The 15,483-nt window shown below is 37.7% G+C and overlaps 1 protein-coding gene across 2 annotated transcripts in view; it reads left to right on the top strand.

Annotated features, from left to right (window-relative positions):
- Positions 1–1,188: 1,188 nt before the first annotated feature.
- Positions 1,189–15,483, top strand: part of bcar3 (BCAR3 adaptor protein, NSP family member) — a 56,976-nt gene continuing 42,681 nt past the window's right edge. Inside the window, exons 1-3 of one of the 2 annotated variants that reach the window (XM_057356810.1) lie at positions 1,189–1,325; positions 9,080–9,237; positions 12,867–12,981. In XM_057356810.1, coding sequence (XP_057212793.1) covers positions 9,130–9,237; positions 12,867–12,981 — 223 coding nt within the window. In that variant the 5' untranslated portion in view covers positions 1,189–1,325; positions 9,080–9,129. The remainder of the gene's footprint in view (positions 1,326–9,079; positions 9,238–12,866; positions 12,982–15,483) is intronic. The other variant, XM_057356811.1, reaches the window with a different exon arrangement.

Below are 15,483 nucleotides of genomic sequence, written 5' to 3'. Positions count from 1 at the left end.
CATTATGGGAGGTACATTGCAAATGTACTGCTTCAAACAGCCATTTATCCTGAACATGTCAAATGAATCAGTCATCGGTGCATCGCTTACACATTGATTTAAAATATTCATGTTTTTATATTTTTTGTGCATTACATTTACATTACATTTAGCAGAAGCTTTTATCCAAAGCGACTTACAGGGAGTTCAGGGAGCAATAAAGCGATATGTCATACAGGAGCAAATTAGACAGGAGCATTAGATATTCTATTCACTGGCAAAATGCTTCATCAGACAGGAGGGGGAAAGGACAGCCTGAGGTCAAATCCTCTGTACAGCAGTTTTCAAAATACAGCTGAGCTGGTGTTGGCGGACCACCTGACAGAAGTCTAATATTCTAAGTGCTGCTTTCCTGTCCACAAGCTGTTTTAAATAAAGAATAAGGGTCATTCTAAAGACACTGTGTTTGGGTTCTTGAAATAAAAATAAACTACATGCTTACAGTAGATTAATTAAGACTTGTAAGAGTCTGGATATGAACATTATGTTGCGATATAGTCTTATCTCAAAAGTATTATCATATTCATTTTTCTTAGAAAGGCCTTTACACTTATAAAAATAAAGGTGCTGCCTGAGAAGTTTTTTTTAAAGTGAAACCATTTTTGGTTATCCAAAGGTTCTTAAAAGAACAGTTTTTTTCTTACCCTAGTTTCCTTTTGTGCTTTCTTTTGTAATTATGTGGATGTTAAAGGTTCTTTATGGAACCACACAGCTTGAAAAAGAACCCATTAAGAACCTTTATTATTAACAGTGTTGGAGATCAAAATAGTTTCGATTTTAAACTTAATTATCTCATAGAGAAACTTTTTCTGTTTTGCTAAATAAATAAATAAATATTTATTTTGATCATGATGATACATATTTATTGGTTCTTCATAATTTCGTCGGTTTTTATTGGATAATAGACATAATTCACGCCCACTTAGGCTACTTGATATTACAATAGGAAGTTGCTCCTTCTTGCTTAATTCGTTGATGGCGTTTTATTTGTCAATCTACTCGTTTCCGGTCAAATGTCTCAAGTTCAAACTTTGAGTGCGTCCCGTCAGTGAGCTCGGCTGAACTAGCGCGCGCATGTCCACAGCATCTCCGCGCGCGTCCCGCTCAAAGCGCGTTCAGTATAATCGCATCCCTGCGGGAATTGTCAGCATCGATCTGCTTTCCTCACAAGAGGAGGCAGTTGCAGCAGGGATAACTCATGCAGAATGAGTGTCTACTTTCTGATTTAAACCGATGATTGACTTTGGCAGAGGAACGTCAGATAGCCTACAACCAAAACCACCAGGGTAAGTTCTGCATTTCCTTTTGTTTTGCTGTATTCCTGGACAATAAATGTCACTTTTATACCATCTGATCAGCATTTTAGGATATAGTTACAATGTTTGAAATACGGAGTATCATATACTATTTTTAAAGAAAGCACGTGGATGGCTTTATGGTTGTGTTAAGTGACTGTATAACTGAAATTATACAGTATTACAGAATTAACAGTAAATGCTTCTAAACTTTGTCTGATCAGTTTTTGTCAACCTATTCCCATTGCATTCAAATTGCATTCACTACACACTGAAAAGTTCCATTAAAGAAATTAAAATATGTGTTCTGCCAAGTGGTTGATGTCCCCAGGGCAACATATTTTGTTGACCTTAGGACAACATTTTTATAAATAAAACCTAAACCCACACCAAACCTAACCATAACTTACCCCTAAAATCGGAGGGAAACGATAGTTGAAAAACAATGGTCTAGAGGCACATAATCCTCGTTGGAATATTAAATTTAAAATAAACTAAACTTATTTCTGAAATCTGATTGGTTAATTTAAATGTTGTCCCAGGGTCAAGGACATCAACGTCTTGGCAAAAACAGGAGAGCCATTGGAAAGTAGAGCCCAAATATTTGCTTCAGAATGACTCTTGTCGTGTAGGTCAGTGGACAACGGAGACAGAGAAAGTGAGGTGAATGCTAAAAGTTGAGGAGACTTTTAAATATACTGGTTAGCTCCTAACCCTACCACACACTACTGTGGCATGCTGGGAGCTTTCTCATGTGGTCTTTCACATCTTTATAAATGCCGCTGGAGGCATGTGCCATCTGGGTTCCTGCTTCTTGTGAGCAGTCTAACACCCGTTTTTCCATTTGAAAGGGCTGTTGCCAGTGCCACACAGCGAGCATGCAATGACTTGTATGCAGAACGCTTGACCATGGTCAGCCAGGTGGGGTGAAACTAAAAGAGGTAGTTTGGTTTGTTTGTGTGCAGTAACCACAGAAAAAGTGAGGTAGACCAGAATTTAATTTACCCTTATGTGATGTCACAATGCGTGCATTGATGCTAAAAGTCACAAAGCACTTTGCTAATCAAAATAAAAGAGAAAAGTCAATATTTTGCTTTATCATTTCTGATTGAAAGATGTGATCGATGAAGCGTAAAAAAATTCTAACTATAGAAACTTAAGGTGGTATGATTTTTTTTAGCTTTGAACAATTGGCTTAAGAACTCACAGACTTAAAAGCTTATTCATCTTTCTTATTTTTAATTCAATTTCAGATATTGATGGTCCTCTGCTGTGCATCTTTAAGGACATAAATCAATAAATGGCTCTCTGGGCATGTGTTTGCAGTTCCTATGAGTTTCCCACACCCGTCCTTTTAAAGTCTGTTTGAGAAGAAATAACTTTATGTGAACCTATAATAATAATACATACAGACCCCGGCAATGTTGATGAAGCTATTTTAAAACTGCACGCATTATATAAGAACTACAGCCAAATTGAGTATCAGGATAGTCCAGTTCAGAAAAGACAATTGTCAATTAAAAGATCCATTTTAGATATGTATCATACTGTATTCCAAATGAACATGTACTGTATCTCGAAATCATATATCATATAATCTATCATTTACAGCAATGACTTTTTTGTCATTTTTGTATGGCTATGACTACTTTGATGCTACTTTAATGCCCCTAACTTTATAATTTTAATTACATTATGCAACTTTAGCTTGGATTTCACAGACAGGGTTATATATTTTACATTTGTATAGATTAAGTTACTTTTTCATAACTATCAATAATAGTTTACAGCAGAAATTAAACCATCCAATTCTAAAGCATTACAAAAAAGCATTTCTAAATGTTATTGAATGTCATCCTAACAGGCAGCCATGAAAGAGATTTCTCTCAACACCTTGTAGAAATTCACACCAGAATCCCTAAGCCACTGTTTACTGTACCCCGAACAGCTGTAACTGCAAAAATATCTGGCAGGCTGTCTTTAAGGATGAGTCAAGCCTTGCCATAGAATGTTGTTATCCTAAATGTGGCATGAGCTCAGGGTTTCAGGCATGGCCGGTATGCCGTGAATCAGTACAGCGCTGCGGGGAAGACCCTCCTCCTCCCCTTTGCAGAACTATGAAATGAAGCATGCCGTTGAACATAGGGGCAGCGCAGAAGACTCATCTCTGATTCACACTAAGGCAAACAGTAAAGACTTTCCATGGGTACAGTGTAAATATTGGCTAAATAGTGTGGATGTTGCTATTTGTCAGTTATTGTTGCTTGGTTGGTTCAGAACCCATCCATAACATAACAGTGGCCATAACATCAGCATAAACATATAGTAATACTTAGAGTCCGTTCACACCACCAATAACTTTAAAGACCATAAAATATTAAATGTCTAAATTTGACAAAGAGAAATGACAGTGATGTTTTAGTTGCATGAGAATTCTTTAGATGTATTTTACGTGAGTTGTTCACCTCGTGTTGAAAGCTTAGAAAGATTAGAAGGGGTGGATGGAAGCTAATGGTGCCTGCCTGCTCTATGACTCCCCACTATTAGTGACGTTAACATGAGATAGAGAGAACAAGCAGGACAGAAGCGTTTTGCACAAAACATCTGCTTGCACACTTCAAACAAGCCCTAAATGAGAGAATCACCACACTCCCCTGGCTGATTTTTTGCGCAAAAACGTTTAAATGTGGTTTGACACAGCATCTCATACACACATTGCTTGCACTACACACATCTCAACAATGCTGAGCACGTGCACACACACACATATACACATACACATGTGACAACATTATCATAAATTAGCACATGTGCTTTCATGTTCATGCGTTGATGTGTGCAGCCTCAAAGCTCTTGACTTGCAAGATCTCCCACATGTGTTGCTCTGGAATGCTGGAACCCAGAACAATGATGTCATTGAGTCTGGGTTCACTCTTAAGTCTTATCCTGAAATCTGACAGCTGACTGACTGTATCCATCTTGATGCATCATAATGGACTGACGTTCTGACATCAGAATCAAAATTAGCTCAGTCTATCTGGTTTTCCAAAGCTCTGTTTTCTGGGCTTTCTAGACTGTTTGTCACTGCTTTCTAGTTTCTACAGGCTGGCGGGTTTGTACAAGTTGGTGATTTGGCAAATTTAGTGCATTACATTTATCAGAATATATGCATACACTTTAAAGTCCCCGTGAACCGGAAGTTGCGATCGTTTTTACTTCCGTATTCTGACACATTTCCGAGTGAAAAGGAATTTCAAAGGAGAAAATGAGTGGTTGTGTCTTGCGTTTCGCACTGCAAATTGATTGGATGTGTAAAAACAGCTGTTGCATTGATTTTGAAATTAAACTGGCAGCAGACTGACAGTTGGGGAGGAGTCAACGGATGCTCCAGCCAAGCCGTCTATTTTACATCGTTTGAGATGGATAGTCATTTCAGGGCAGAAGTGCATTTTCAGATTTTAACTGAAGATTATGAGGGTACATGAATTATTGACCCACGTTGATAAGCTATTTACTATAAACGCTGCAATTTTTCATGAAAAAATAAGAATTGTCATTTTTAATTTCACTGGGAATATACTGTATCAGTGTCATTGCATTATAAAACAAAGCACAATTAAAGACAAAGCTGAAAAACAAACAAGTTTGAACTTTAAAAGGTTTTAAGTGAAAAAACGTAAACATCCAGCTGTTGGCAAACTTAATGAAACATGTCTATAGGTAATGTGATGAAAATGTAGAAAAATCTCCTTCAACGCGAATAGCTCCTTCCCCCCAAAATCATTCCTCCAACCACAACAGAGGAAACAGGAAGTGGGCTTCTGTGTCTCAAACAGGATGTTCAAAGCAATACAGTGTGAGACATCACGTGTCTCCAGCCCACAGAGTGCTGTAATTAGTTCCTGTTGTATGTTTTTTTCTAATCATCAGGGCTTTGAAGAACTCTTTTTGCTTCTCTTGTCAGTGGCTATACATAGGACAGTACATAAAAAATACATATCTGTTAGACTTATAATAGCTCATGAAGAGCTCTAGCATATTGGATATTCAAGAGTAGTTCCAGGGAACGCAGTAAATAAAGAGAAGGAGTGCAGAAGAATAACGCTATAAGAATATGATCTTGTTGAGTAATTTATTAATGGTAAAGATACACAGGCATACAGTACCTATGATGCGTATGGCTTTTAAGGAGATTGAATGATGCAGATGCATGAGCCCAATGGCCGAGAGTCAGTCTAACATCTGTACTTCATCATCAGCACCATTATCATCATTACAAATGTACAGTATATTGATAACCATATTGCAGTTGGCTACTATTACTCTTGTTATTATTATATTAGTGTACAATTATTAAAAGTTTGATATTGAGCTGTGCAAGATGAGTTAAACTGCTAACAAAATTTAGTTTTCCAGGTTAGGGGTTTGTTAAAAAGCTTAACCCTATATGACCAACAACAATAGTCACGCTTGTAAGCACCACAATATAAAATGATGATTCAAGGTGACACATTCTCATGCTTGTAGTTTTTGTTTGGTTAACTCAAATGCACTTGGTTCATATTAAATAGCTTTTAGTCTGTTCACCAGATTTATTAATTGTACACAGTCAAGTGCGCTGGACCTATTGGCTTAAAACTAAACACTAAACAGCAAGTTGTGTATTGAACCTAATGGCTCGAATATCATTAAAGCGGAATCAACTCCTGCCAGTGAAAGTGAAAAGCATTTGTTTGCTTTAAGTGCTGCGGAGACAGCCAGCCTTCTCTTGTCAGGCAAACAGCCTGTCTTGAGGTGTAAGTCTCACCATACATCTCTCCATGTGGCCACGAGGGCATTGACATTCACGACAGGAATAAATCGCCCCGCAATTGTACAAGCTACTCCTCTGATTGCTTGACCCCAGGGACGGGCTTTATACCGTCCGCGAGCACAGCTGGGCCTGTGGGCCTTATTGGATTAACTGCAACTTTTCTGTTATATTTCCCCAGTGGTGTTTTATGACTTCCACGGCTGCTTTTACTGGTCATTGTTTGTGAAAAGGTCCGGGTTGATTGCTGGGGAAATGGGCGCCAGGATCATCCTGACTGGTGCACGCTCACATTTGCAAGATGGACTGCAGAGAGGCAGACGGGAAACACAGACAATGAATATGAGAAAACCTATATTTAGAAACTCCTACTGTAGGGTCGAAGGTAAAGATCTCATCAACAAAGGACAACAAACAGGAAATGTTCTTTATACTATTGTTAGTCTTTTGCTAGGGAAAGCATCACTTACTATTGCTTTTACAAAAAAGCACAACCTGTATTTATCCTAATGACCTTCAAAACCTGTATATGATTCTTTCTTCTGTTGAACACAAAAGATATTCTGAGAAATGTCGAAGTGGTTTTGTGTCCATACAATGGAAGTCGATAGGTGCCAGTGTTGTTTGGTCACCATCGTTCTTCAAAATATCTTCTTTTGTGTTCTGCATGACTAAACTTCTGTAAGCAACCACTTGCTGTAGCAATTCCGAACATTGTAAAGAGTGGTAACGAGTGTTATCTTAATGATGTATTCTGTTTAGTTTCACACCTTTTTGGTGTATCCTATACAGTATATACAGTTATTCAATTATATTACTGTATATCATAATTTTGACCCAGGTATTACTGCATAAAGCACATAGTACACTAAGAGATAGTGTTGTAGCCAATACTTTTGCATGGCCACTGCTAACATTTTCTTAAGCAAAAATGCTTTTTAATTTCCCCCAAAGTTAGGGGGATCTACTGTACATCACTGTCACGAGAGTCATGAGGTGATGTTAAACTTACGATTTCTCAGTATGATTTGTGAAGGTGGTTTTGTAGTTGGCACAAACAGCCCATGACAAAGCACTTCTCTCGGGAAAGGTGACAGAATCGTCTACTTTATATGTGAAGCCCACACAGTCTATAAATACACTCTATGTATCTCTCTCTCTCTCTTACACACACTGTAATAACAGTAATGGCCTCCTATTTGGGTGATCCTTTTTTATGATTGGACATATCTTGCCAAGAAATTGTGCTGCCTCATTCAATGTTAAGTCTATCCATTTTTTAACCATCGCTTGTTTGTTTAAAAATAAGAGATGCATCTTTTTTACCTGTGTGTACTGCCTGCGGACATTACGTCCATAGAAACAAAATTTCTGGGAATGTGGCAGATAATTCTTTGAATTTTTTAGGAGGAATGGAGTAGATATGCTGCCCTCTCATAAATTAGCTAGTAAACTGCAGGGGAGCTGGCTTATACAGTAATTATAGGACACGCCGACACCATAAATCCATAGTGTGCTTTCACAGGCTGTTAAAGGGAGGACATGCAGTTGTTATACACAGATGCACATTTACTGTATGCACAGTCAACATACATATACAGTACATGCATTAACACACATGCACATAGATCATCATGACTCATAAAGGAATCATAAAGGAAGTTCCAAACACTTCACACTATAACCTGTTGAAGCCACTCATTAGATTTCTTAGGAGTGCATTGTTCACTTTAGGTACCATGTAATTTCTTGTTTTTATAGACCCCCAGGGCTCAAAGAAAAAATAACATCTGCAGACAGAATGTTGCAATTCCAGCATTGATAATGATTTTTTTGGTGTCTAGTGTGAGCTGTCAAATGTAGGGGAAGATGACCGTGAATTATTTTGTCTACTTGAGTCTAACACCGTGTCTACACCGGACGTGACAGGCGACATGACAACCTGCTTGTTCTTAATGGGTTTCTCGTGCCGCGCCGCATCCAGTGTGGACAAAATGTAAAATTATAATGGGATCTAATGCGTCTTAATGTCTTTTGTGGTGTCGCGTCGCGCGGGTCGCGTCCGGTGTAGACACGGTGTAAAGACATTTGTTCATTAATGACTAAAATGTCATGTGTTATGTAAACCAATGTTATTTTAGTTTACTAATATTAAAACTATGAAAACATTTCTGACTTCAAAGAACTTACTTGACATAAAAACTTCAAAGAAATTTGCCTCAGAAATAAACTGAAATAAGTTTAAGGCTCTATAACAATAAATGTAAATTTAACTAAAACTAATATAAAGTCAGCGCCAATAGCCCTGTGATTAGTGCGCCGACATAGTGCCAGTGCACTTGTGGCCCGACCTGAGTTCGATTCCCGTCTCGAGCGACATTTGCCGGTCCCTCTCCCCTGTCTCTATATCCAACGCTTTCCTGTCTGCTCTCCACTGTCCTATGGTATCAAAGGCACTAAAATAAAAATAAATTAATTTTAGCAACATAAAAAATGAAAAATAAATAATAAAATAACAAAAGCATATTAAAATTTGCTAAAAATTAAACAAGATATGATTTGATTTTAAACTTTGTCTGAAATTACTTTATTGTGATAATTGAATTCATCTTTACACTGACCAAAATATAATATATATTATATATATCTATGTATATTTGTACCTCAACTGGAACTTTTAGAGGCAAGCCAAGGCAAGTTTATTTATATAGCACAAGGTAATTCAAAGTGATTTTTAATTTAAAACTGAAATAAAATTTATGAAAAAATATATAAAAGAATGAAATCAAAAGAAAATAGAAATAAAAGTGCAGTTGATGTAACACAGTGCTCAGGTTGTAAACAAATGTCTTTTTAAAATGAACATACATCACTGTTTATAAATGTCACTGTTTACATCACTGTTTATAAATTTTCACTTTCGCTTTTTTTCTAGACTTTGCTTACGGAGGGATTTATGAGGAAACATCTGGATAAAGATTCATCATGAAGCACATGTCCATCCCGAAATGGTTGAGTCAGCTGGGACTACCTCAGTACTGCGTGCTATTCGATGAGGAATATGATGGAGTGGAGGTAAAGTCAGAATCAACTGTGAGTTCAGACACACATGCCCGCACACACACAGGCATGCTCGCAATGCTGTATATCACATACAGCATATAAAGTGCACCATGCAATTATTCAAACACAGTCATTCAAGCTGCACGACTGCCTGTGATCTTGTCTTTATTATAATCATAAACAACCGATGGAGCTGTCAGTCAGAGTTGGGTTGAAATAAGCTTATGTTTTATTTAGAAAAGTGAAATTTAAACTCTGTGGTCAGACTCGGGAAAGCACGCTGAGATTCCACTCGTACCATCTATCTCTGCAGTATAATTTTTTATCTAACAGAACTTTGCCCAAGCGATCTGATGCTGTATGATTTCAGCCGTGTTTTCTTGGCAGCACTCTCTATGGAATGCAAACAACAAACAACAGTGTGTCTACAAACAACAGTAAATAGTAGATTCTCCAAGTATTTTGCTGGTCTTCAGATGCCAGTTTGCACGTTTGACAGATGTGATACACATCTGACCCCAGTGCTAAAGCTCAGCCCTGAAGCTACTGCCAACAAAAGACCTTAATCACTTAAATAATCCTACTTAGCAAGGTTTAAACAGAAATGTTGACCAGCACTGTCCCATATGACCTACCAGAGAGAGAGCGAGCTAGCCCAGAACTGTTCATGAAAGAGCGGTTTATACATTTACAGATTTCACACAGACTTTATAAGTGAGGTTCTCTCATATGGTTTCTATACTAATGATACTTGATATACAGCCCTTAAAGGGATAGTTCACCCAAAATGAAAATTCTGTCATTATTGACTCACCTGCCTAACAACCGAACAACTGCGGTACCCATTGACTTTCATTGGTTTTGTATCTTATACAATAGAAGTGAATGGGTATCACCGTTGTTCAGTTACCAACATTCTTCAAAATATCTTCTTTTGTGTTCTGAAGTCATACAGGTTTGAAATGATGAGAAGGTGAGTAAATGATGATCGATTTTTCATTTTTGGGTGAACTATGCCTTTAACCTACCCCTCGCACAAACCTGTTGACATTATAATATAAGATTTAAAGGCTGGGTAACCGATTTCCGAATTACGCTTTAGACAACTTAGTCGGGCCGAGTACCAAAACAACCTTGTAGCCAATCAGCAGTAAGATGCACAGTGCACAGGACGGACATTAGCCGAGCCGAGCGCTGACGAAAGCGAAAGATGGGGGTAGGGGTGTGTTTGTTTTGGTGATTTGAACATCAACAACGGCTAAGAGAAATCGGACACCCCGCCTTTAAAGAGAACCAAAATAAAACTTTAATGCACACACACAAACAAAATGGGCCACAGGTGTCTGGTTTTTATTGGCTTTAAATGGTCAATTTGCTCTCTGAAACAATTTAATGTAAGCTCCACAAATAACATTTATAAAAGCACTTGTCATCCACACAGTTATCTACTTTACAATTTTATAAGCTCCCTTTCCCAAAGGACATCACAGTCAATCGTCAACATATAAATAAAATAAAGACAGCTACATGTCCCTTACATGCACCGATTACACAATAGAATAATGAATATTAATGTTGAATTAAATTTCATCAGTTTAAACTCACTAATGCAGTCTGAACCAGTCTGATAAAATAATTAAAAAGCCATTATGAAACCATTACAACTGAGACGAGTGATGTAAGAGATAACAATTTATAACTCCACCACTAGTAACGGATTAAAAAAGGTACGAAGAGGTAAACACGTTTATGGACATTACCATGGCAATAGTCTTTTAACTTGTATTACAGGATTCTTTGAAGTCCCTTTCAAAAAAACAGAAAATGTATTTATTCAGCAATTCAGGACCATGGTGCAAATCAAAGCACCATTGCATTACCAGCTGATACCATTACTGCAGCATAGCATTTTTATAAGGGCAATCAGCAAGTAATGCTTAGATCATGAGTATGTGTGGGCACACACGCACAAACCACCCACCTCATATGACTTTGGCATAAAATCAACAAGAGATCCCCAAACCTGCCAAGAACGGAAAGTGGCACATCTCTTATATCTAGCAGCGCACTTTAAATGAGGTGCCTGGATAACCGCTTACTGAAATGTTTTTGAAGTCCTCCCGAGAGATTGATATGAGACCACACATGATAAATTAAGAATCTGATGGTGGAGAGAATAAGGCTGATGTTTGTCATGGCTTGTTGGGTTCAGATGTGGGTTCGAAATTGTGAAGGCAGATGAACAATGAACCCTTACCAGCATATTTGATGCCCTCTTTTTTCAGCAGTACCTCTATCCCACACTCTCTGGCCCTTTCAGTGGCTGTTTTTGTGTCAACCTGTCTGTCTGTCTTGTTGTCTGTATAGCATCATCTCTGTCTTTCAAACTAGCCTTTGTGAACGGAGACAGGATGCGGGAGTAGTGCCCGCTGCTGATGCAAGGGATTCTGGGTGGATGAAACCATTGGAGCAGATGAGATAAGACACAAAGAGTGCAATGCAGCATACATCTGTTTCTTCAGCGTTAAATCAACATTTTGCTTCGCATTGTTGCACCAATTCAGTACAACAGGACCTGTTTTCACACAGATTTTCATTTCTCTTAAAGGTCCAGTGTGTGAATTTTAGCGGCATCTAGCGGTGAGGTTGCGAATTGCAAACAACGGCTCAGTACACCGCTCACCCCTCCCTTTCAAAGCACTATGTCATAAGTCACAGGACAAAGATGTCGTCACTTTTTCATTTCTTTACCAAAGGTGATAACACATTTACGAAACGCTCTCTGTAGAGCAGTTTGTCCGTTTAGGGCTACTGTAGAAACAACATGGCGAATTCCATGTAAGGGGACCCGCGGTGTATGTGGATAGAAATAGCTCATTCTAAGGTAATAATAACATAACTCTTCATAATGTAAGGTCTTTATACACCTCTGAAGACATACAGTAGTTATGTATATTATATTGCATTTCTGTCAATAGAGACTCCTTAATCTCACACATTGCACCTTTAATGCATAACATGGTAAAGGTAAACTAACTGGAGCATGAACACAGCTCAGTTATTTCTATTTGAACGAATAAAAAAACAGGACAAGTACTAAGCATATAAACTGTGTGGAACATCAATGTCTACTTCACATAAAAGAGAAAGACATGAGAAAAACTTCATAATCTAATCCTAATCTCTAACTGTATCAAGGATGGATAGTATGCAAACTGGGATGTAGCCACAGAAATAAGAGTGACCCAGTTTTGGTTGCACTGATAAATTATAGTCCCAGATTTCTCTATTTGCATGTTTCTGACTGTTTGTTTAGCCAGGAATGCTGTGGCATGTATGCGGTAAACACTAAACAGCAGAAAATAGCACACAACCTTTAATTAAACGTCTCTTGTTTTGTCTTGTCGGGAACAATGAAAGCAGCAATGCCGATTTAAACACAGTTGTGTGTTTTTGTTCTGTCAGAAACAGAAAGAATGTAGTGTTGTGAATGCCAGACTGAGAGAAGCGGTGAGGCACGGGCCATAATGACACACGGCCTGCTTTAACTCTGCACTTTACTGATGTTTCTGTGTGTGAATAACAGATTGCCACTGGTTGTAGCCCTTGTCATTCACACCACATATCAACTCATACCATGTGTGTGTTTGTGTCTCCAGGACTTGTTGCACCTGACAGAGATGGATCTGTTGAGTCTCGGGGTTCAAAGTCGTCTTCATCGCATCCACATTCTCTCCAGTATCCAAGTACTGCAAGAGCGGGAAACAAAGATAGGTTGGTCCTGCTATCTCTGTACTGTGGATTTCTGAAAGTATGTTTCAAATTCTTTATTTTACTTTATCATCTACTTCTATATATAATGTACGTATACTGTACATACATATGAAATGCAGATCTACACAATAGAATTAAAGAAACCAGTATCACTCACATACGTCCCCATAAACCACAGTGGTGTAAAAACAGAGCTAGCTTATACATGTATCTGGATGGATGTTTTCTCTGGGCTGAGTCTGTTGTCTCATGAGCTTTGCTCGTGACTGTGTCTATCCATACATCAGTCTGCTGAACCTACAGTATATGGGGTGGGAAAACAGTTCATGTCTGTGGGGTCAAGTCAACAGGGATTAGATCACAAAACAAATCTATAGAGTGTGTGTGTGGGAAGTTCTACCTGTTAAGTATTGTGTGTGTGTACTTGTTGGCAGTGGCTGCATATAAGTGTAAGTATAAGTTCATCCGAGACAAACATACTGTAATTAGGTGCTATCCAAAATACTGGAGGAGTCATCCGTAAGCCTTGAAAGTGATCGCGTCTGAAATTACAGTGATTATAGCTCATCACAGAACATGCAGAGAAAACACAGACACATTAACTGTCAACACAGATATAGTCAGTCATGAATGATCTTGCTTCTGCGCACACACACTCGCGCACACAAGGACATCCTTCTGTGTCAGCTATCTACTTCTGTACTTTGGTTAAACACACACGTGCACACATGCACGTTTAACAGAAATATTTTGCTATGAGTCTTCCCAAATAAATACAACTTTTTACACCCATTATTTTGCTTTTATTTAGCCTAAAAATGAGCTAAAAATGATTTACATTAGTCTAGATATTTTTACAATACAAGCAAATAATTGATAGATTTACTGTATAAATCTAGACTTACTCACATACAAAAAACCTTTTGCATTTACAAAGTAAAAAAACTAGCTTTTGCCTTCCATATAATTTAATTGTATTATTATTTACCGTTCCCAAATGTCCCAAATTATAGCTATGTTTGTACACGTGCACACACACAGACACACGCACGCACGCACGCACTTATGCAGAGACTAATGTAAGACAACATGAAGGAGGAGCAGACACACGCTGCTGTGTGCAGGAACTGTCAAGTGATTATAAACTCTTTTGCTCATCCTGCAATCCTTACAGCATTGCTGTGGCAGCAGTCCCTTCCCTATGTGTAATTTACTCTTAAAGTGCATGTCAAAACGCACACATACCACATACAAGACAGGCTGAGGCTTGTTTCACAGGCACAACACACTCAAGTACTATAGAGCAGACATCCTTACCCACCGTCTCCGGAATCACACACATTGACTACACGCAAACTGTACTAAATTAATATGGCGTATATTATACAGTTTTATTATGTATAGAATTAAACATGCCACATCTTTAACTTCATACTAAAATAACACATTTTGTATTATACAGGTTATTTCACAACATAATAAAGTTTTGAATATTTAGACTCATTTATTAATAAGAAGTGTTTGCATGAAGTGACTGTTATGTTTGTTCTTGCATTGGGGAGTTTTCTTTTGTCTCATTTTCTACATGCCGTGCTCCACCAAGGTACATAGGGACAAAATGCAATGTTTTCACGTTTTAAAAGGGTGCGTATATGACAAACTTTTAACACACACCCATTAGTTACAAAAGATTTTTGATACTATTATTTGATACTAGTACATTTTGCTGTTTGTACACTATATGGTTAATTATGGATGAATATTTTTTTGGCCTGTAGAAATTACAGTATAAACTTGGTTTTAAAGTAATTTTACTTTTTTTCTTAAATGAAAAAATAAAGTTTGCATACAAGCCTCTTCCCTTCACATTTGGGGAACTACTGCTACAGAGGCCAATAATTGGGCCGTTGCGTTGGGTGTCTTGGATCAGTGACCAGTGCAATTAAAATAGACTAAAATAGTATTTTATAGCCATTAGGAATAGCATTGAACAACCCTAAATAAATGCAAGAATTTTATTAGAAAACTATATTTTAGCAAACACAACTTAACAAAAACTTCGGTCTGACAGCTTGAGAATAGCAGTCAATATACACCGAATGAATTCAGTGTATAAAAGACATCTGTTCTGCATGGTCCTGCGCTTGAGGACAATAACTATTGTTTTTCAGAAACATTTCCACTGTTTGAAGAGTCAATAGAATAGTTCTCCATTCAACCTTTGTATACAGAGTTATTTAATAGGCTCTCTTTAAAAAATCTGAGGTTTGAGAGAAGAGGTTAATCTGTTACAGTACAGTGTTACAGTAGTTTCATGTTTGTTACTCAAGGGCAGCTGCAATATGGTACATTCCTTCTTTTCATACTGTAGATGCCTTTACTTATTCTACTGATGTCCATCAGAAATTCATAAACCATGTTGTTCACATTTTATGTGATATTTTTATTCTGTACATTTACACTGTAAAGTTGATATTCCTAATTCTCTTTAATTTCGTTGAT

The sequence above is a fragment of the Triplophysa rosa genome, linkage group LG17, assembly GCF_024868665.1.
Source record: "Triplophysa rosa linkage group LG17, Trosa_1v2, whole genome shotgun sequence".
Taxonomy (NCBI): domain Eukaryota; kingdom Metazoa; phylum Chordata; class Actinopteri; order Cypriniformes; family Nemacheilidae; genus Triplophysa; species Triplophysa rosa.
This window is presented reverse-complemented; position numbering and strand designations above follow the sequence as displayed.